Genomic DNA, 23,098 nt, shown 5'->3' with positions numbered 1-23,098 from the left:
GTGCTGTTATTTTCAAAGCAACTGAATACAGTTTATTTACTGTACTTCCTCACCAAGCTTAAAATTAAGTTTAAACAAGAAGTTCCGGCATAAACTCGTCCCCCATTTTGGGTGACAGATTAAATAGAAGAAAGACCCTCACAGTTATTTGTGCAACTTAATCTGTCACCTGCAGTTCAAATATATGTTTCACATAACTGTTCATATTCATTTATTCATCCTCCACTGATATTTTATGAACTCACAATAAATTGAAGGCCTGAGAGCATAACCGACCTATGTCGAATTTTAGCGCGGCTTTCGGTTTCGCACGGATTTGTCCGAATTTTGGCTCTCCCTGGTTTGGAAAACATTTCGCGGTTTTACAATCGTGGACAAAACTCCTTAAGAAAACCAAACACGAACAGAACAAAAACCACTTCCTTACTTCTCCCTCCCACCCCCTCCCCCTATGCAATGACAACCGAACACAGAGAGCCAAAAAACCACTCACTTACTGTTTCTCCCTTCATAATTCTACCACAGTTACTTCTCCCTCCCCCCCTCCCCCTTATGCAATGTTGATGTGGGAAGCGATGCTTGCCAGGAAACTGTTCGTGACCCAAAAGACAACATTGAGTCAGGGGGGGGGGGGAGGGGGATTTGGTAGTTTGCTTTTCTACAAGTGAACGCGCTTGGAAGGCAAATTTTTTTATAGGTTTTGTCCACGTCAGACTCGTTTTCCAAATTATCGATAGGCTAAAAGTTTCCACTGTCCACGAGCCGTGTTTAGTCGCACTAGTTGTTGTTGCTATAAGTAACGTTTGAGATGATATCATGGTTTGCTTTTGCGGGTTGTAACAAACCCAAAATAGATCAAGGCAGTCGGGATAAACAACTTGCGTATCGTACTGGCTAGTTGCTTTCGCTTTTGTTTGGTGAAGTTTGAAAACGCACGACATCTATGGATCTTTTGAAAAGTTACGAAATTGACGAATGCAGTTCACAGGAACTGGTGGAAATGTTGTCCAAAGAATCCCTCCTTGGTAGTGATGACTGTGCCGTGGCGAATTTTTCAATTCGATTATCAAATCCCGCGGGAGCATCAGAGACAAATCCCGCCATATACAAGGTGTTTTGCAAGCCTTAGTTGTGGTTTGCCACGCTTGAAATTCGGTATGTAACGATTAACTTGACAATTTCAAGGCAATGATTCAATAAAAGTACGATTAACATAGATTTTCAACGGTTAACACCGACTGGTGGTAAAAAGAATAGATAGTCTTTACCTTTTTAATAGAACTGCCGTTAATCGTTGTTAATCGTTGTTAATCGTTGAAATGGCTACATGTCTTCCTGTTAATCGTATAGAATGCTAGTATTTTGCGTTATCAAGAGTGATATGTCGACAAACGGGACAAAGCTGGATTTTGCGCCAGGAAATGGACACATTTTCTCTTGGAGAATGTAACTGTTTACATTTGGGACATTCCTGTCACGTACGTAGTAGTTTGTAACAGAATCTAATAAAAGCGTGACAGCATTCTTTTCGTTGCTCCCGCGAAAAACACCGCTTTCGTGTGCCGTGTTTCAAAGACAACGAGTGTATATTGAATACAAGTATTTAATCCTCAGTGCATTGTCCTTTTGGTCATCCAGTGTCTATAATGTTACCGATATATCTTTACAAGATGGTAAAATTTCTCAATGGCATTAATACGAAACACAAAGCGGCGTGAAAAAATACTGGACAATGGTTTTCAATCGAATTGCAGTACACATGCAAAAGTTTGGACAAATCCGAGCTACATCGAAAAACGGGCTGAAATTCGACATAGGTCGGTTATGCTCCCAGCCCTTCAATTGAATATATGAATATTATATTCATATATTCATTTGGTCAACCCCGTAGGGAATAGCTCATATGAAGGCCTGAGAGCATAACCGACCTATGTCGAATTTTAGCGCGGCTTTCGGTTTCGCACGGATTTGTCCGAATTTTGGCTCTCCCTGGTTTGGAAAACATTTCGCGGTTTTACAATCGTGGACAAAACTCCTTAAGAAAACCAAACACGAACAGAACAAAAACCACTTCCTTACTTCTCCCTCCCACCCCCTCCCCCTATGCAATGACAACCGAACACAGAGAGCCAAAAAACCACTCACTTACTGTTTCTCCCTTCATAATTCTACCACAGTTACTTCTCCCTCCCCCCCTCCCCCTTATGCAATGTTGATGTGGGAAGCGATGCTTGCCAGGAAACTGTTCGTGACCCAAAAGACAACATTGAGTCAGGGGGGGGGGGGAGGGGGATTTGGTAGTTTGCTTTTCTACAAGTGAACGCGCTTGGAAGGCAAATTTTTTTATAGGTTTTGTCCACGTCAGACTCGTTTTCCAAATTATCGATAGGCTAAAAGTTTCCACTGTCCACGAGCCGTGTTTAGTCGCACTAGTTGTTGTTGCTATAAGTAACGTTTGAGATGATATCATGGTTTGCTTTTGCGGGTTGTAACAAACCCAAAATAGATCAAGGCAGTCGGGATAAACAACTTGCGTATCGTACTGGCTAGTTGCTTTCGCTTTTGTTTGGTGAAGTTTGAAAACGCACGACATCTATGGATCTTTTGAAAAGTTACGAAATTGACGAATGCAGTTCACAGGAACTGGTGGAAATGTTGTCCAAAGAATCCCTCCTTGGTAGTGATGACTGTGCCGTGGCGAATTTTTCAATTCGATTATCAAATCCCGCGGGAGCATCAGAGACAAATCCCGCCATATACAAGGTGTTTTGCAAGCCTTAGTTGTGGTTTGCCACGCTTGAAATTCGGTATGTAACGATTAACTTGACAATTTCAAGGCAATGATTCAATAAAAGTACGATTAACATAGATTTTCAACGGTTAACACCGACTGGTGGTAAAAAGAATAGATAGTCTTTACCTTTTTAATAGAACTGCCGTTAATCGTTGTTAATCGTTGTTAATCGTTGAAATGGCTACATGTCTTCCTGTTAATCGTATAGAATGCTAGTATTTTGCGTTATCAAGAGTGATATGTCGACAAACGGGACAAAGCTGGATTTTGCGCCAGGAAATGGACACATTTTCTCTTGGAGAATGTAACTGTTTACATTTGGGACATTCCTGTCACGTACGTAGTAGTTTGTAACAGAATCTAATAAAAGCGTGACAGCATTCTTTTCGTTGCTCCCGCGAAAAACACCGCTTTCGTGTGCCGTGTTTCAAAGACAACGAGTGTATATTGAATACAAGTATTTAATCCTCAGTGCATTGTCCTTTTGGTCATCCAGTGTCTATAATGTTACCGATATATCTTTACAAGATGGTAAAATTTCTCAATGGCATTAATACGAAACACAAAGCGGCGTGAAAAAATACTGGACAATGGTTTTCAATCGAATTGCAGTACACATGCAAAAGTTTGGACAAATCCGAGCTACATCGAAAAACGGGCTGAAATTCGACATAGGTCGGTTATGCTCCCAGCCCTTCAATTGAATATATGAATATTATATTCATATATTCATTTGGTCAACCCCGTAGGGAATAGCTCATATGAAGGCCTGAGAGCATAACCGACCTATGTCGAATTTTAGCGCGGCTTTCGGTTTCGCACGGATTTGTCCGAATTTTGGCTCTCCCTGGTTTGGAAAACATTTCGCGGTTTTACAATCGTGGACAAAACTCCTTAAGAAAACCAAACACGAACAGAACAAAAACCACTTCCTTACTTCTCCCTCCCACCCCCTCCCCCTATGCAATGACAACCGAACACAGAGAGCCAAAAAACCACTCACTTACTGTTTCTCCCTTCATAATTCTACCACAGTTACTTCTCCCTCCCCCCCTCCCCCTTATGCAATGTTGATGTGGGAAGCGATGCTTGCCAGGAAACTGTTCGTGACCCAAAAGACAACATTGAGTCAGGGGGGGGGGGGGGAGGGGGATTTGGTAGTTTGCTTTTCTACAAGTGAACGCGCTTGGAAGGCAAATTTTTTTATAGGTTTTGTCCACGTCAGACTCGTTTTCCAAATTATCGATAGGCTAAAAGTTTCCACTGTCCATGAGCCGTGTTTAGTCGCACTAGTTGTTGTTGCTATAAGTAACGTTTGAGATGATATCATGGTTTGCTTTTGCGGGTTGTAACAAACCCAAAATAGATCAAGGCAGTCGGGATAAACAACTTGCGTATCGTACTGGCTAGTTGCTTTCGCTTTTGTTTGGTGAAGTTTGAAAACGCACGACATCTATGGATCTTTTGAAAAGTTACGAAATTGACGAATGCAGTTCACAGGAACTGGTGGAAATGTTGTCCAAAGAATCCCTCCTTGGTAGTGATGACTGTGCCGTGGCGAATTTTTCAATTCGATTATCAAATCCCGCGGGAGCATCAGAGACAAATCCCGCCATATACAAGGTGTTTTGCAAGCCTTAGTTGTGGTTTGCCACGCTTGAAATTCGGTATGTAACGATTAACTTGACAATTTCAAGGCAATGATTCAATAAAAGTACGATTAACATAGATTTTCAACGGTTAACACCGACTGGTGGTAAAAAGAATAGATAGTCTTTACCTTTTTAATAGAACTGCCGTTAATCGTTGTTAATCGTTGTTAATCGTTGAAATGGCTACATGTCTTCCTGTTAATCGTATAGAATGCTAGTATTTTGCGTTATCAAGAGTGATATGTCGACAAACGGGACAAAGCTGGATTTTGCGCCAGGAAATGGACACATTTTCTCTTGGAGAATGTAACTGTTTACATTTGGGACATTCCTGTCACGTACGTAGTAGTTTGTAACAGAATCTAATAAAAGCGTGACAGCATTCTTTTCGTTGCTCCCGCGAAAAACACCGCTTTCGTGTGCCGTGTTTCAAAGACAACGAGTGTATATTGAATACAAGTATTTAATCCTCAGTGCATTGTCCTTTTGGTCATCCAGTGTCTATAATGTTACCGATATATCTTTACAAGATGGTAAAATTTCTCAATGGCATTAATACGAAACACAAAGCGGCGTGAAAAAATACTGGACAATGGTTTTCAATCGAATTGCAGTACACATGCAAAAGTTTGGACAAATCCGAGCTACATCGAAAAACGGGCTGAAATTCGACATAGGTCGGTTATGCTCCCAGCCCTTCAATTGAATATATGAATATTATATTCATATATTCATTTGGTCAACCCCGTAGGGAATAGCTCATATGAAGGCCTGAGAGCATAACCGACCTATGTCGAATTTTAGCGCGGCTTTCGGTTTCGCACGGATTTGTCCGAATTTTGGCTCTCCCTGGTTTGGAAAACATTTCGCGGTTTTACAATCGTGGACAAAACTCCTTAAGAAAACCAAACACGAACAGAACAAAAACCACTTCCTTACTTCTCCCTCCCACCCCCTCCCCCTATGCAATGACAACCGAACACAGAGAGCCAAAAAACCACTCACTTACTGTTTCTCCCTTCATAATTCTACCACAGTTACTTCTCCCTCCCCCCCTCCCCCTTATGCAATGTTGATGTGGGAAGCGATGCTTGCCAGGAAACTGTTCGTGACCCAAAAGACAACATTGAGTCAGGGGGGGGGGGGGGGAGGGGGATTTGGTAGTTTGCTTTTCTACAAGTGAACGCGCTTGGAAGGCAAATTTTTTTATAGGTTTTGTCCACGTCAGACTCGTTTTCCAAATTATCGATAGGCTAAAAGTTTCCACTGTCCATGAGCCGTGTTTAGTCGCACTAGTTGTTGTTGCTATAAGTAACGTTTGAGATGATATCATGGTTTGCTTTTGCGGGTTGTAACAAACCCAAAATAGATCAAGGCAGTCGGGATAAACAACTTGCGTATCGTACTGGCTAGTTGCTTTCGCTTTTGTTTGGTGAAGTTTGAAAACGCACGACATCTATGGATCTTTTGAAAAGTTACGAAATTGACGAATGCAGTTCACAGGAACTGGTGGAAATGTTGTCCAAAGAATCCCTCCTTGGTAGTGATGACTGTGCCGTGGCGAATTTTTCAATTCGATTATCAAATCCCGCGGGAGCATCAGAGACAAATCCCGCCATATACAAGGTGTTTTGCAAGCCTTAGTTGTGGTTTGCCACGCTTGAAATTCGGTATGTAACGATTAACTTGACAATTTCAAGGCAATGATTCAATAAAAGTACGATTAACATAGATTTTCAACGGTTAACACCGACTGGTGGTAAAAAGAATAGATAGTCTTTACCTTTTTAATAGAACTGCCGTTAATCGTTGTTAATCGTTGTTAATCGTTGAAATGGCTACATGTCTTCCTGTTAATCGTATAGAATGCTAGTATTTTGCGTTATCAAGAGTGATATGTCGACAAACGGGACAAAGCTGGATTTTGCGCCAGGAAATGGACACATTTTCTCTTGGAGAATGTAACTGTTTACATTTGGGACATTCCTGTCACGTACGTAGTAGTTTGTAACAGAATCTAATAAAAGCGTGACAGCATTCTTTTCGTTGCTCCCGCGAAAAACACCGCTTTCGTGTGCCGTGTTTCAAAGACAACGAGTGTATATTGAATACAAGTATTTAATCCTCAGTGCATTGTCCTTTTGGTCATCCAGTGTCTATAATGTTACCGATATATCTTTACAAGATGGTAAAATTTCTCAATGGCATTAATACGAAACACAAAGCGGCGTGAAAAAATACTGGACAATGGTTTTCAATCGAATTGCAGTACACATGCAAAAGTTTGGACAAATCCGAGCTACATCGAAAAACGGGCTGAAATTCGACATAGGTCGGTTATGCTCCCAGCCCTTCAATTATGACCAGCTCCCAGTTGGCTGGATAGCTCAGTTGGTAGAGCACTGCAGTGGCATCGCAGAGGTTATGGGTTTGAATCCCATTCAAGCTTGAATTTTTTTTCAGCCTTTATTTTCGCTTCTTAAGTTGTGTTAAAATAACTGCGAAGATCTTTCTTCTATTTGAAGTTAGAGACGGTTAAGAAAGTTGTTGTCTGAGCCATGTTTTTAGTGTGAAGTCTGTGACTCTCTCTCTCCTAGTCAATGTCTATCCATAGACTAGTGGTAATCAATCAATAGTCAATCAATCAGTTTATCAACCTTTATTATTTTATGCATGATAAGAAGTAAAAGCTAAAAGCTGTAAGCATGTAAGAAATTACGTGGTATAAATTCAAATTAAAATAACAATATTTTACTTTTTGTTTGTGTCTCTTTTGAATTCTTTTTACATTTATAGTTGTTCCTATTTCACTCATTCTTGACTTGACTTTTAACCAAGTTATCGCAATGTTCTAAATATTTACATGACCAGGGTAAAGTATATTAATTAATTTTTATTAAATAGAATATCTACAACAAAAAGAAAACTTATTTACAATAATAACTATTATTGGAATAAAAACCAATTTGGTTATGATAATTAAAATCCTCCCATAACGGTAGCAAGTTAGTCCTGCTCACCGGTACATGTACAGGTTTTTTTACTATGTACATGCATTTTCATCGTGTTTCAGTCGTGCTGCTTTCTTTTGTTTTCAGCACTACACCCCTCTTCATGCTGCCTCAGCTGGAGGTCAGTTATCCACATTGAAGCAGCTACTAGGACAAGGAGCATCGGTAATAGTGACGTTCTAAATAAATTAATTATTGGTTACAACTCTAAGTAACATAGCACCTGCAGGGGTTTCATAATGTTTTGGAAATAGGAGGGTTCTTAATTGGCGTGTAGATGGGTACAGTACCTCATGGCAATTTGTTTGTTTAGAATGGCTTATGATCTATTCAAACGCAGGTATATCATGACAGCTGCCAGTACCCTTCTTTGAACTTAAAGTCGTTTTCTTAAAAGCCTGGTTTGGCAAGGACAAAGGTCCATACAAAGACTAAGAAGTATAAGCTCTGTTTGTGAAAACCAAGTTTTAAAGTTCATTTTAGTTACCTCAGTAACTGAGTTCGAGGTCCGTACTGTAAGTTGCAGACCAAATTTTTCCTGTTGATTTATGGCCCAAGCATGAATAGCACCGCCTATAAATCAATGGGGAAAGACGAGGATCCAAAACTTTCAGCATGGACTGAGAAAACAAAGTTAGTAACATATTTATTATATCTCTGAGGTTAATCGGGCGAGTGGGAAAGGAAACTTTCAAATTTAGCGGGCTGTATGTTGTGAAATACAGCCTGCAAAATTGACCAATCACACCGTGTGTACTAACTGAGAGATATAATGAGGTACATGTAGAAGATTCAGCGATGTGTTTGTCTTTTCTGGTTACTGAGTCATGCAATCTGGTTGGTTGCCTGAGAAGCCCAGATGACTCATCTACATCTACATTTATACATGGCAAAGGTTGCCCATTGCGCCATGGTGTGCTGGTGCTGGTGTATATACTTAACACATTATTAAAAAAAAACAGTGCTATGTAATACAGTGCTCATCTTTCAGTCATACTGTTTACTCAACGTGGTGAAAACATGTGAGAACGTTTTCAGTTCAGATGTACTGTGTTGAAAGTTCTACCAAGTTCTCTTTTCTTTGTTTACATGAAAAGAAGTTGGCCTAGATTTCTACATCTGAATGCGAACAACAACAAGTGTGTACAAATAATGAACAGTCTCTTATTTGGAAGTAACTACAGTACATGTAGCTGGTGGTAACTTCATCTGGTGGCATTTACTGGTGCACAGTTGTACATGTAGCTCTGAAATCTATTTGATTTCAACTAAAAGGTTCAGTTTGTTTCTTAAATTGTGTGTGAAAAACTGTTCAGATTGGACCCTACTTTCTTTGGCTCTGACACCTTTGAGGGGTAGTCATTTGTTTGAGGTACTAGTGATTACTTTTGAACTTTTTTTGCCAATACCTTTGTGTTTATGATACAATATTTTGTTTCAGGTGGATGCACCAAACTTAAATGGTAACACACCCCTTCACGTAGCCTGTCTCAATGGACAGGACATTGTTATCAGCGAGCTGATGAGCTATGGTGCTTCTGTCAATGCCACCAACAAGAAAGGCATGGTATGTACATGTAGAATGTAGAATGTGACTGTCACCTTGTGGTAAATTTCATTCAGACCGCTAAGATCTGTGTTCCATTGTACAGAAAAAGATGGCTGCTGTACAATATTTACCACAATTCCTTGTGAACCTAACACAGCCAATAGGCACATACTGTAGTAAGCCATATTTTTTGCAAAAGTTGTCGACCCTGTACCAAAAACATTATGTAAGCTAGGTTGGAAGTTTTAGAATGTTGTGTGTGTGTATGTGTTTTTTTTCATGAGATGAGCATTTTTAGGGTTTTCGTATGTTAAGGATTATGTGTAAATGTACCAGTTGCCATTTTTTTGGTACGGTGGATTGTGGCTTGTATATACTTGCCCATTAAATGTCTAAATTTTGATGGCCTGTGGCTGGCTGTTGTAATCCAGTAGGGGTGTTGGTAATCAGGGTTATTTTTATGGGTCAGAGTGATTGGACCCAAACCATGGACCAGAGGTTGTCCTTTGTCAGGCCAATCCAGCAAGGTCAAACCCACCAGGAACGAATGCTTCAGATGGCATAGCTATGGGATCACTGAGAGTCAGACACTCAAGTGACACTGCAAATTTCTTGAATTTTTACTTGTATAGGTCACTGTCAAAACACTAACCATGTTATCTGTTTTTTGCAGACCCCATTACATTATGCTGCTGTATCAGGGCAAGGTGATGTGTGTCTTGAACTGTTGTTAAAGGATGGTGCCAGTCCCAACTTGCAGGTCTGTGGTGTGCGGTACTTGATTAGAAGAATAATTTTCCTTATTGACTGCCTTGCTTTCTTTATCATTCAAATGCTGAGAATTTATTTGTGAATGAACACAATACCCCTTAGTTGATAACTTTCAAATAAAACAGGCTAAATTGAACCTACATGTAAACTGTGACATCAAGGTTCCTTCCCATGTACTCAGCCATAAAAGCTGGTACAAGCTGTGGGTCTTCATGACAGTTCAGGCATGATAAAACAAGACAAAGATTTACAGTACAAACATATTTGTGAACACCCTTATTGAAAGAGAAAACAGCAGAACTAATTTGCCAAAATAGTCAAGTGGACTGTCATTGTCTACTTGCTTTTATTTCCTCTGCTTTGAGTTTTCATTCACGAAAATTGACGTCAATGCAAACCAGTTGTCACGGTATTTTGTTCTCTAAAACAAATTCAGTAACAAGCTCAGATTTCTCACCCGAGTCAGGGCCATGTAGCAGTTTGAGAATCCATTGATGTTTTCAGTATAATGTAACTGTTGATCTCATTCTATCATTGCAATTAGTGCAAGACTGGAAGGACACCACTTCATTATGCTGCTTTGTATGGTCGCTGTTCACGAGCTCAGACTCTTCTGCAAAATGGTGAGAGCTTTGTTCTTTGGTTATTACTACAGTCGTAATATTGTGCTGCAGTAAATTAGTTTCAGGGAGTTTTAGGCTGAAAGAAAACATGTACATGTAAAACATTGATTCATGCTCCAAAGTGTTAACTTGCCATTATTTTACCATTATTTTGAAGAATAATTATGATAATGTGTACATGTATATGTATCATATGCTAGGCTTAAATATATTGCGTTGAATTTGTGCATTTTAAAATGTTTTGTGTGTGTAGTCTTAGCCACTTGAAAATTGACCCTTAGAAAAGATTGCCCTCTGGTAGTATATTTATTTGCAAGATAGTAAAGACATGGGAATCAAGGTATTATGGGTTCTGTCTAAAGTTGTAAATTCAATCTTGCACCCCTCTACAACAGTCCTTTGAATGCACTGCAGTGGTCTAATTCTCTTTGCCAACACTGTAATAATGCTTGGCTTGGTTATGCCCTTGTTAAACAATGTTGATTTGTTTGTTTGTTTGTTTGTTAAGGTTGTTATGTGGATGCAGCAGATATAAGAGGCAACACTCCTCTCCATAAAACTGCATTACATGGTCAGGAGTTATTACTAAGTGTACTGCTGGCCAGTGGGGCTAACCATTCAAGGTGAGAGCTATGTTTAATTTATTGTTATTTAGATATGAGCAATACAAGGTTACAATCTTGGACAAAACTAGTTGAGAAAAATGCAAATTTGTACAATTTCAATCTCGCTTAAAGTGTATATGACATAATTTTGTTATTTGCTTGATCAAATCTTCATGTTGTTCTTGTATGAAAAAAAATCCTTATCAATTTCTCTTCCCTGTGTTTGAGGCGTATAAAAGCGTCAAATTTCACTTCCGGTTAGGTACAATACCACCCAAGATTGAGACTGGGAATAGTAGGGCTGTGACGTCAATACAGGAACACTTGTTTCGTAATTTCTCTATTCCTCAGTTCTTTTTTGTGTGCAGAGGAAAAAAAACTGTGTTTATGAAAATATGAATGGAATTGTTGAATACCAAAATTGAAACAATAGAGAAATAGAGAAACACCCAGACTAAGCATTCCTATATTGACTCCACAGCCCTACTATCTCCAGTCTCCTATCTTGTGTGGTGTGCCTCAAACAATGGGGGACCAACACTGACAAGGGGGCTGAGTGGTTGATGTATCAATGTAGCAGTGGAATTTGTAGGTTGACGCAAAGATTCGTAACTGTTTTGTCCAAGATTGTAGTTCCACAGTCCCAGTATCTCCATTTGGTGCTTTAAAGTGTATTTCTAAATATGCTAAGGTGATATTAAGAACTCCAATTACAAAGGAGTTGGATAGAGGAAGCTAAGTTCTTTCTTCAATGTTTCCAGGCACAAAGTTAAGAAACAGATAAATGTGCAGTTCAGATAAATAGTTGGTTTCCCTCAGGTGCTGATAATGATTGTTATGAAAAGTGGACACGCAACGTTTGGACTGCTGTCACTGAGTCTTGTAAATGTCTGTTCTTATTATAACATTATCAGCATCTGTGGGAAACCAACTATTTACATGCAACTAAACTGAACTTGTGAACGGTGCTACACAGTGTTGATCATATTTGTTCAGTAGAAAAATGTGCATGTGCTTACGCCACCTACAGTGTGACCTAAACACAAGAGAGAGTTTAGGAGTTGATGGTATGCTCTAATTGTTTTTTAGACGAGGTTCATTTGGAATGTTACCTCTTCACATGGCAAGTTTGGGTGGATTTACAGACTGCTGCAGAAAACTTATATCGTATGGTGAGTTTCTAAAAAGATATTGCAGACCACATCCACACAAGGCCCTTGGATGGTATTTAGATATAAATTGACAGTGTGGTGATGATAAATTCATGATGTAATACTCCAGAAATATCCATCGGTCACAAAATCTTAGAATTACAGATTCAGCAAAACATTGTCAACAGTAACAATGGGAACAGCAGTCTAGTAGCAAAATACATGTGCATTATATTATAATTTACAAAGAAAGTTTAACCCAGAAATTCTGTTAAACTTGTCTAAATATGACTGCATTTTCTCAAGACTACCCAAAAAAATTTGCAAGCAACCAAAAACTCTCAAGATCTAAAACAAACACCCAATGTTATTATTTTAAGCCTACTCTTCATATCTGGATGGTACGATAGCATTGGCATTGATGGACTTTTCCTACTCCTTTGTGCTTTCAGGTAACGATGTTAATTCAAAAGATGATAATGACCATACTTGTGTTCATGCTGCTGCATGCAGTGGGTATGTAGCACCAGTGTCAATGTGCAGTTATCAGTATAGAGGGCACTATACTGATAATATACTGATAGTATACTGAGGTACAGGCTCTACCTGGGTCTCAGTAATGTTTGAAGGTTTCAGCCACCTAACAAAACCAATGATATTTTTTTTTTCATTTTATTACAGTTGTAGTATCTCTGTGCTGCCACTGTGCATAAATGTTTTATTATTGGGTTGCAGTGTTCTTTTGGATTGATTTCCTGATTGTTGTCAAGTCGAGTCAAGATTCTGATTTACAGACTTTTGTTTTAATAGTTGGTGTGATATCTTATCAGGATTTTTACCAACTCAAAAAGGATTATATGTAGATTAGATGTTGAATTTTGTTTTATTCCAGCTGCTGGTGAAAATCACTACCTACTTCACTGTCTCAGCTCTTACTCTGCTTGGCATTTCTTTGCATAGCAAGGGGTGTCTTTGTAAAGCAAACTTTTTACTTTCAAGAAGCAGCCAACTACTTTTGAATTTTTGACAACTCGAACATAAAATGTCTTTTGTTAATTTCTATGCAACTTTTCTTTTTGTTTTGTAGGAATGTAGAATGCCTAGGACTTTTGTTGCACAATGGTGCTGATGTCACTGCTGTAGATAAATTAGGAAGGTATGTCCTTTTAATCTTCTTTGGGATTGATATCATCATCACCATCATCATCATCATCATCGTCATAGTAATATCTTATAATAAAGGTGATTTCAAGATATTATCTTGAAGTCACCTTTAGTAACCTCTAGAGAATAATTATACAGAATTTATGAAAAGAAGTTAAGAAATCTGTATGAAGATTAAATTAATATCAACTATATACAAGAGGTGAGCCTTGCTGTCCTTGGGATGTAAGAATCCACATGTCGTTTTGTAAGGGAGGTATTTTACAGTTTGCTTTTGATCTCAGTTTGTATTTGTGGTCTTTGGCCTTCTGAATGGAACGCCTGCATGGGCGAGATTCAGACTCTACAATATTATGCTGCAGACTTTGTACGATCCATGCGCCTGAGTTCTAATGATTCAAACGTGTCCCTAGGGACTCCAATTACATCTAGGCGCTTGTCCTGAACTTTCTGTAGGTAATTTTTCAGGCGTTGTCAGTGGCAGACCACCCAAGATGGGTGCAGCATACTCCTGCAAAGGTCTGATCTTTGTATTGTATTTTGTTAGCCCAATATCATTGGGGAATTGGTGTGCTGACAATGGCAATAGCAGCAGTAATGATGGTGATTTTGGTGGTGTTGGCAATGGTGATGATGACGGTGATGACAGCATTGGTAGCAATGGTGATGATATTGATGATAACAATGGTTATTTTGTGCTGGAAGTTTATTGTTTGATTTTTACCATTGTAGAACTGCTCTTCACTATGCTGCTGGTCATGTGCATTACTTGTGTGTGAAGTCCTTAGTTGCATCTGGCTGCAATGTAAATAAAGCTGATACAAGAGGGTGCACTCCTCTGCATTATGCAGCTACTGCTGATAGAGATGCAAAGTAAGATTAATTTCATGTAAGGTTTTAGCAACATATACATTGTACCCATACTGTACATATATATTGAGCTTCCTTTTCTGGTAGGTTGTCAGCTGTGATCTGCAATGTTCAATTTTATCCAAGCATTTGTGGAGAAAGTAGCAGAACCAATTACCTCCTAAGTAATGAAACTCTGGATGCCATCCATCAAAACTGATGGCAGATGCATTATTTTCTGAAGGTCTTTGTTCCAATTGGGCTGAGTTTATAGCAAAGCATATTGGTTTACTCAAGCAGATTTGTACCACTTATCCGCACTTGTGTGATATATTTCATGACTACTTTATTTTGAACTCATACTGTTTACTGTACAACTGGATATCCACACACATTGTTGGTCCTATCTGTATTAAATGAGGTTGTTGCCATAGGGCTGTCCAGGTGTCCCATGGGCGTCCACTTCTTCACGTACATGTACTGATTCATTTAAAATTAATCTGCTCTTTGTGAATTTTTTTGGTGAGATGAGCCTCTTAAATGGTTGTTAGTTAGCGACAGAAAGTGTGTGTAAGTGTTGAAGTTGTGAATACTGTCTGTGCTGTCCTTTGCAGATGTGTGGAACACTTACTGAGAAATCGAGCCAATGCAAGTAAAAGAGATAAACAAGGCTACAGTCCTGTGCATTATGCTGCTGTCAAAGGACATAAACTGTCTCTAGAAATGGTATCACATAAATTAGTCATTGTCGGTTTTTTTTGGTGCAGGTTGATTATGGACAGCATTTTTCGTTCATTTCATTTTCATTTCCAAGCATTCTGTTGTTCATAATGTGCAAAAACAAATAACTTTATTAAATATCTATTTTTGCGATTTTAAGGATTTGCTTAAAATACCAAACCGAACTCATGGAGTCAAAGTGACAGAGATTGGGATTTTTTTTTACACATTGCAAGAACAGCATTGTTGGTTTACAAATGAATACATTCCAATGTCAAGTTATTAAAAACTCTTCTTCTCACAGTTGTTACAGTACCTTTTTATTGTCAATTTGAGAGGGAACCATCAGGTATTATTTATTGAAAATGATATCAAAACTTGTCAAAGTGAAAAACTTTATCGAGTGTCAACAGTTTGACTCACAGCACTGTAAAGAATCACAAGTTTTACCTTTACAAGTACCGGCATATGCATCCAATTTTTTTTTAAAAACGAGAGTTAGGCTTTTTATGTTTGTTTTTACTGATTTCCTTTTAGTTTGCCAATCAACCTATTTTGTCTGTTTTCAGTTGTTAGATGTAGCAGCAACAGATCTTTTAAATAAGAGCACAGGCTCCCCATCAGCAACTCCTCTTCATTTAGTGGTAAGTTGTGCTCTGCAATGGTTAGAACAGTATGAATAAGTGAATGATCATCACAGTTATATACGCAACTTAAGCAGTTGCAAAAGGAAAGCCTGAAAAGAATTCAGGCTTGAACGGTATTTGTACCCATGACCTCTGTGATGCTGGTGCAGTGCTTTGCCAACTGAGCTATCAAGCCAACTGGGAGCTGGTCATATTGTGGATTCATATATACTCGAAGAGGTGATGAGATGAAAGTGAATCTATGAAAATTGATACATTTGATGAACGGAATTCGAACCCATGACCTGCTCTTCCAGTTAGAACAGTGTTTGACTAAAATAAATTTGATTTTAAAAGGTGTTTTGGTTTGCATGTTCCCAAGTAAAACAAAAGGTTTGATACTGTCTTTAATTACATGTAGATTGTTTCAAGTTACACGATTAAGGCATACTCAAATATTGCTTCTTTGTGTTGTTTTTATTTAGGCTTATCATGGTCATTTTCCAGCTCTTCAAGTGCTTTTAGAATCTTTTATGGACATTGATATTAAGGACTCTGATGGTAAATGATTTTTGGTTATTTATTTTATTTTTTTTTTGGACGTGCTAATCAGTTTTATGTAAGTTACTTTGTAGAAAAGAAGTTAGCTGTTTAGTGCAAAGTTTTTGTGATGTAAATGGTATTTTTGCAACTTGGTTTCTCAACTCTCTCTAAGCCTTAAGGTCCTAGCTGTATTAAGTCACGGGTTGTTAAATTAACGGGAAGGAGAAACACACAAGTAAATGCACCGAATAATGGGACGGACAGGGCCCAATTTGACAAGAAAAATGAGCGAGTAGACGAAAATCAGCCTAATTTATACAAATCTGTGGCACTGCTACAGATTTTTTGAATCAGGCCGATTTTCGTCCCGTGCTGTACCAACAGAAAAAGAAAACGACTGAAAAAGTGTAACGTGTAACTTGGCCCATGTGATTGAACCTAATAATTGGGCCGATAAATAGGTATGTACATGTAACTTAGCCTTTACAGAACTTTCTACTGAGTGAATTGTTATTATATGATATTATACCGTATATGACAGTTATGTTCAAATTTGTCTCTTTCTAGGTCATACTCCTCTTTATCTTGCTTCGTTTCAGGGACATGCGTATGTATCACGTGTTTTATGGTTTTGTTATCATACAACCTGTAAAAGAATGGGATGTACAGTACTATTTTCTGAACTGATTTATGCCTTCAACTGCGCACGTTTTTGGATGTTTAAACAGTAGCATTCTCCGTAGAGACGCTATGTCACGATGTTGCCTTTGCCTGCTTGAAATGGGTATCTTGTCTCTAGAAGTCTTATGCAGTTTTCAGTTTCAAGCTGCAAACGAATTTGACTGACCCTGCATTTTGCAAGGCTCAGTAGAGTGAGGAGAAGAGTGATTCTTTGTATAATGGGGGAATTTACTGCCAATCATAACTTGTGTAGTGCGTTCTTAGCAACGTTTTTCACGTAAAAACGTACTTTTTCATGATTATTTATATAACTTTTAAAAATAGTTTTTGGTATTTACGAAGTGATTTAGTGCTTACGTGCATATTCCCCCTTTTACCAGAACCTTTTAGATAGTACTACAGTATCACGTTTTGAAACTTCTCTGGACAGAAGTAGCAAGTTCTCTCTCATTGATTGTTTTTATTTTACGTTATTTTTATAGGGAATGTGTAGAATGTCTTTTAGAACACAATGCCAAAGTTTTAGTGTTTGACAATGTAACGAAAAGAACGGCGCTTCATGCTGCAGGTGAGATTAAGTAGTACACCAACATTTATCCAACAAAACATGTTGGTCAAAGATCATCAAACATCGGGTGCTAAACGTACAAACACTGTTGAACCAACAAACGTACAACAGTGTTGGAAGGTTTAGCCGCGGCTTAAGTCTCAAGATATGTTGATATAAGATTAACTGGTTAATATTGGGTTTGCCGGTCAGTTACCGTTTTAGCAGACATGAAACCATGGCCTACTTACTGCACTGTTAATTCCACAATATCTGAAAGAATTTTCGGACGGTGCCTCCTAATAGGTATTCTTGCGCGCTTTATCAGTGCGTCGGAAAAGAAGATCTCAGCAAGGGCTGTTGAAATTGAAAAAGGAAGTTGGGGTAACCAGGCATTTTTCAGAGATGGTAGGCAAAAATAATTCTTAAGAGCTTTACGATACATAACGATGTATGAAAAATTGTTTTTCCAAATTGAAGCATAATTATCTCTTAAAAATGCGTGGATACCCCCAGTGTTCTTTTTGGATTCCAATAGCCCTTACTAAGATCTTCTTTTCCTGCATAGTCATAAACCACGCAAACTATACCATTGAATTACAAGGCACGGTCCTTAAAATATCATTTTCGCGGACCATCCTGAGATGCGCAGAACGTATGCGCAGTAGCAAATAGAGGCATCTCCCTTAACAAATTCTCCTATCTTGTCCCCATAGTTTTCTTATAAAATTACAGGGGAGAAGTTGTCAAGAAACATCAAGAAAATTCACCCTGGGTGATCATATCCTTAATTCTCATGACCTCAGGGGTTGAATGAATGTTGATAGTACAAGGAGAAATTTGATGCTGATCACTGTTAGGGCTTAAAGGGTTCAGTCATTTTAGCTTGCATATATGTTATGTTCTGGGGCGCTTTCCATCTAGCCAAACTTTTCGGTTGGAAATTCCGAAAACTCTCCGTGTCAAATGGAACGGCTTTCTTTCGTTCGTTTCAAACTTGCGATCTCATTGGTAGCTGGATCAAAAAACTGACATGATGGCACAACGATGGCGCAAGAAGAAAACAAAGCGGAAATATAAATCTTGGTCAAATGTAACAGTAGTTTCTGTTCCAACCTCCGAAGGTCGTCTGTTTGTTACGGAAGAGTTTCGTTTGATCTGCGCGTACCATTTGCATTTTAATTGGATGAACCGAAAATTTTGGCTTAATGTAAAGCACCCCGGGTCTAGAAAGTGTTGGATTTCCTTCTTAGCCATACTTTTTGGCTTGCAGCTTACAATGGGCACACTGACTGCTTGAGACTTCTCCTACAATATAGTCAAACGGACAGTGCTATAGACTGCACTGATGCCGAACAAAGGTATGCAGCATTTGTAGTAGTGGAACAATTTACTTGACTCTGATGATGACTTCTGCTCAGATTGTCGAAACGTCAGTCAATGTCACCCCAAACAGTCCTTCTCAGGACTACACTCACCCGGATGATCATAATTTACGTTCTTAGTTCTACTAGTGTTTTGCAAATTACGTTGCAACTAACTTTTCGTGTTCCTTCCATTAGTCTACTCACTCTGTGATCCTGCTTTCAATTCTGCTCGATTTTTTTTAAGAAACGTAACAACGTAATAAGTTTTTAGAAGAAGACGACACTTGTAAGTTTTGAAAACATGTTTCGACAGAACCACTTGTCATCGTCAGTAACACTGTGAGAGTGAATTTGAATATTTACAGTAAGTTAACATACTGACAGTTACGTAGGAAATTCAAGTCCAACTCAGCTGTGCGTGCTTTGATCAAAATCTTTTTGAACTTGCGAAGGTCGGCGATGTTGATCCTTCCATCATATCTATCTTCTATCACAGTGTAAATCAGACAGACAGTAGACTAGTCCCTACGTTACGTTGTTCACTTTTTCTCTAAATATTTTGACAGAATCATACACGACATAGGCAAGGCTTACCTATGTCGTGTATGAATAAATTAACATTGTAACAACATAAAAGGCAGATTTGGCGGTTAGAGTTTTCAAACATCAGCGTACACTTTTGTTGCTTTTATTAGCAACTAATATAATAATTTGACAGTCTTGATAAGCAATGACAAACTTATCTCATGATATGTTGAATGATGGAGAATGGTGCACTGCCATTCGGAACGTTCTGGGGAAATTTTAAGCCTCCAGTTAAGTTTCCAGTTGCAATGGTGTCAAAATCGCAGCTGAAATAATCAGACTTCCCGTAGGAATTTTGACTTGAAACGTGGTAGAAGTAAATTATGTACTTTTATTTTTGAAATATTTGGAGAAGAAATGAATTCATTTTTTTTAAATGATACTCAACACTTTAATTACATGGATGAGTCATTTACAAGCTATTACAGAGATTGTGTTTGTTCCTTGCTCTTAAAATGTGTTCATCTGTTTCCTCCACAGGACTCCTCTGATGGCTGCAGTTGGGAATGGTTTTGTGGACTGTGCCAACCTGTTACTCAGTGAAGGAGCCAATTTATTAGCTTTGGACATGTATCAACGTGGTGCACTTCACAGGGCTGTAAGTAATAGCGACATTGCTAGAACTTGAAAGATGTGATTATTTTTGTTTGTACCGTTTCATGTTGTTGGAATACTAGTGACCTTCCCATCTGCCTTTTTATGGTGCAAGTCACTGATGGTTCATTTTCATATAAAGTGATAAACTGACTTCATTTGTTCAAATGATGATTACTCTTACATGTATCTTCATCTTGTTATCTTCCAAAATTGAATTAATTACGTTACTTAATTAAATTGTTACCCTCTGGGGTAGTATTAACGCTACAGATCTCTTCAACTTGTCTATTTCTAACGTAATGTTTACATTGTGTGGGCTCAATCATGGCACTACCCTTTTGTTGGTCTCCTGTTGTCATTTTCCCTCAGATCTCTATTTTTTACCACATGTAAGCTTATTTCCGATTATTTCCCCTCTTCTCCTTCTCTCCCCGTTTTTGTTTTCTGTTTCGTCTTGGTTTATGTCTTAATTGACCACTATACCTAAATGTTAGAATGTGAGTAAGATAGATTTTAAGAGAGAACATACTAACTTTTATTTCCAAACCAATTTTCTGGTGTTATTATTGAAATTTAGGCAGCCAATGGTCATGATGAATGTGCTGAATCCCTTTTACACAGAGAAGCAGATGCCCTTTGTAGGTAAGTAATGGAGTACTCTCACTTTATAATATGAAGACAGCAGTTCAAATAGTTGTTGCTCGAACGAAAATTTAATTTTTAAGTTTTTATAAGATCAGTTTTTGTTATTTTACCAGTAGATCAGTCTGAAAACAGCTTTTTAATCAATCAACTATCAAGGAGGTAACGTTGTGTCGGCTGCTTTAACGTTCAGAAAGAGAAAGGAAAATTTTAAATCATCATGCGCTTACGTTCTCCATAAAACCTTGAATGTGGTCATTTCAGAGGAAGGCAAAGAAATGTACCAAAGTGTATAACTCACGTACGGAGCCAGTGTTTCGCCCATTAAAACTATTGTTTTCTGACGTTCTCGTTTCCGTTGTTATCGTCGCTGCTTAATTAATGTCCTTATCCTTGATTAACTGCAATTGGCCACATGATGCAAATATTGTAAACTGAAAAGAAACTCTGTTTAAGATTCAGACCAATAACATTATGCAAATTCAAGGCTTACCGCGTTACAAATCCAGATAGCGGTGAGAGAATGTTATCAGTTTTCATCTCTTTCCAAGAGAAGACTACGGGTTTATTTTTACAGTCCTCGAAAACTATGTAGCTTTTAAACTTTAAAATAACTCCGTTCACGGTTTTTATCTCTACTTAAACTGGCACTGTATGCATTTTACCCAAGAGAGGATGAAGGTGATCTTACCTTACATCAATATGTTAACTTGTTGTTCTTTTCTTTTTCAGAGATTGCAATGGTCGCACCCCACTTCACTTTGCAGCTGCTTGTGGTCATGTTGGCATTCTAAACGGTCTTCTTCAAGTCGTAGGTGGTGGTGTTCATATGGACAACCATGGTTACACACCGCTTCACTGGGCTTGCTTTAATGGTATGTGCAAATCGATGAAAATGCAAACTTATTAATAAATGAGAGATCATCGCAGTTAATGTGGCTTCGAGGCTTTCTTTTCGCAGCTGCTTACGTTGCGTACATAACTTCAGGGGTATCTGAGTTATTAAGTTTTTCATCCGTGCCTCAAATATGTGAATAGTGTAGTGACGAAATGTACTAATATCAGAAGTGTGTTTAAGGCCACATTCGCGAACTATGTATTAAAAAAATTATTAAGAAACAATTGTAACTGAAAAAAACAAATAAACAAAGTTGCAGTTGCAGCTAAAGTCAGATCAATAAAGTATTCTTTAATTCAAATCAAAATTATCTTGGTTAGTTTTCGTTAGGTAATGGAAACAGCTTAAAAATATGTTGAACCACTGTGAAGATACGTCAGGGAAAAGTAAAGGAATTTTATAAGCAAGTCGGGGGTACTTCTAAATCCTAACCCAAGACAGTGAAAAGTCAGGGAATGTAATTTTTGGCTAGCTGCTAGGTTTGCTGAAAGAGTTTCCTAGTTGGCAAAGGTAATGTCATTCCAAAAATTATTTGTAAAGGAGTTGATTTCTGAGGCTTCATCGCTGGATTAATAGGCCCTTCTCCAAAATGGCAGCCGAAAATTCAAATAAGTTTAAATTAAAAACGTATACCAGCACTAGAAAGAGCACTTTTACTTTAGTAACCCTGCAAAGTTTGAGCATATCAGGTGTAATATCAGCTGAGAAAATGTAAGTTGAAAAGTGAAAAATTTACAGACGTTTGTATGACTGGGGTATGACGTATACCCCCAGTCATACAAACGTCTGCAAATTTGTCAAATTTCATCTTACATTTCCTAAGCTGATATAACACCTAATATGCTGAAACTTTGGAAGGTTACTAAAGTAAAGGTGCTCTTTCCAGTGCTGGCATCAGTTTTTCATGCAGTTCAATTTTAAATCATTCAAATCTGTTGCCGCCACTTTGGAGAAGGGTTTATTGCCAAAGGATTTGTCTTTGGTGGTCAGTGAGACTGGTTTGTGGTTAGGGAAAAGTCAGGGAATTTTCTTCATTGAAATGTGTGGCAACCCTGTACCTAAAAAATACATTTTATACTTTTGTTTAATGTTTTTCTCATTTTCATTTGTAGGTCATGATACGTGTGTGGATATCTTGCTAGAGGTAGGAAAATAATTATTTTAGTTCAGTTTTCTTGTTGTCGAGTGCTTTAAATGTATTTACTGTGTTTTAAATTTGTTCATGGTGGATGTTTTCGATGATAAAAAAAATGGCAAAGTATCTTCTGAAGGTGCTTCAGGGCTCATCAGTGCAAAACTCAGTTGTGTTAGTGACGAAGATACCAGTCCGTAGCAAGGACCCATGGTATTCTAGCTGCCGAGAAACAAGAGTGAAACAACAGTCGAGCAAACTGGGTCCTGACGCAGGCTATTGGGGAAGGGGGGGCGGAGGTCCTGTTGTTCTGATTTGCTGGTACACAGCTGTTAGTCTAGGTGGGGAAGAGAATATGAAGTTAATTTTTATATCTTAGGATGCAGGGAAATGAAAATTTATACACTCACTGTTTTGCTGTTTTCGTTTTAGGGTGACCGCTCAAACGCATTTGATGGCAATCCATTTACTCCTCTACACTGTGCAGTGTAAGTATTAACTCTGTTTGTCTTGATAGTGAATCGCAGCCAATTCAACTCAGGTTTCCATTGATGTGCGCCATGTGTCGTTTTGGGGATATTTTTTAGTGAT

General features: G+C 38.3%; 1 protein-coding gene across 1 annotated transcript in view; it reads left to right on the top strand.

The window, feature by feature from the left end:
* The window catches only part of LOC146486367 (uncharacterized), a 41,166-nt gene that overhangs the window by 11,805 nt on the left and 6,263 nt on the right, over positions 1–23,098 (top strand). Inside the window, exons 9-28 of the mRNA XM_085100444.1 lie at positions 7,545–7,622; positions 8,899–9,024; positions 9,680–9,766; positions 10,322–10,400; positions 10,909–11,023; positions 12,095–12,177; positions 12,609–12,672; positions 13,244–13,312; positions 14,053–14,193; positions 14,784–14,895; positions 15,459–15,533; positions 16,001–16,076; positions 16,626–16,665; positions 17,222–17,307; positions 18,560–18,647; positions 19,719–19,836; positions 20,413–20,477; positions 21,210–21,352; positions 22,488–22,519; positions 22,940–22,995. Of these exons, the coding sequence (XP_084956570.1) occupies positions 7,545–7,622; positions 8,899–9,024; positions 9,680–9,766; positions 10,322–10,400; positions 10,909–11,023; positions 12,095–12,177; positions 12,609–12,672; positions 13,244–13,312; positions 14,053–14,193; positions 14,784–14,895; positions 15,459–15,533; positions 16,001–16,076; positions 16,626–16,665; positions 17,222–17,307; positions 18,560–18,647; positions 19,719–19,836; positions 20,413–20,477; positions 21,210–21,352; positions 22,488–22,519; positions 22,940–22,995 (1,733 nt within the window). The remainder of the gene's footprint in view (positions 1–7,544; positions 7,623–8,898; positions 9,025–9,679; positions 9,767–10,321; positions 10,401–10,908; positions 11,024–12,094; positions 12,178–12,608; positions 12,673–13,243; positions 13,313–14,052; positions 14,194–14,783; positions 14,896–15,458; positions 15,534–16,000; positions 16,077–16,625; positions 16,666–17,221; positions 17,308–18,559; positions 18,648–19,718; positions 19,837–20,412; positions 20,478–21,209; positions 21,353–22,487; positions 22,520–22,939; positions 22,996–23,098) is intronic.

The sequence above is a fragment of the Pavona decussata genome, unplaced genomic scaffold (assembly GCF_977016875.1).
Source record: "Pavona decussata unplaced genomic scaffold, jaPavDecu1.1 SCAFFOLD_21, whole genome shotgun sequence".
Classification (NCBI taxonomy): Eukaryota; Metazoa; Cnidaria; class Anthozoa; order Scleractinia; family Agariciidae; genus Pavona; species Pavona decussata.
Note: the sequence above shows the minus strand (reverse complement) of the source record. Positions and strands in the feature narration are given on the sequence as shown.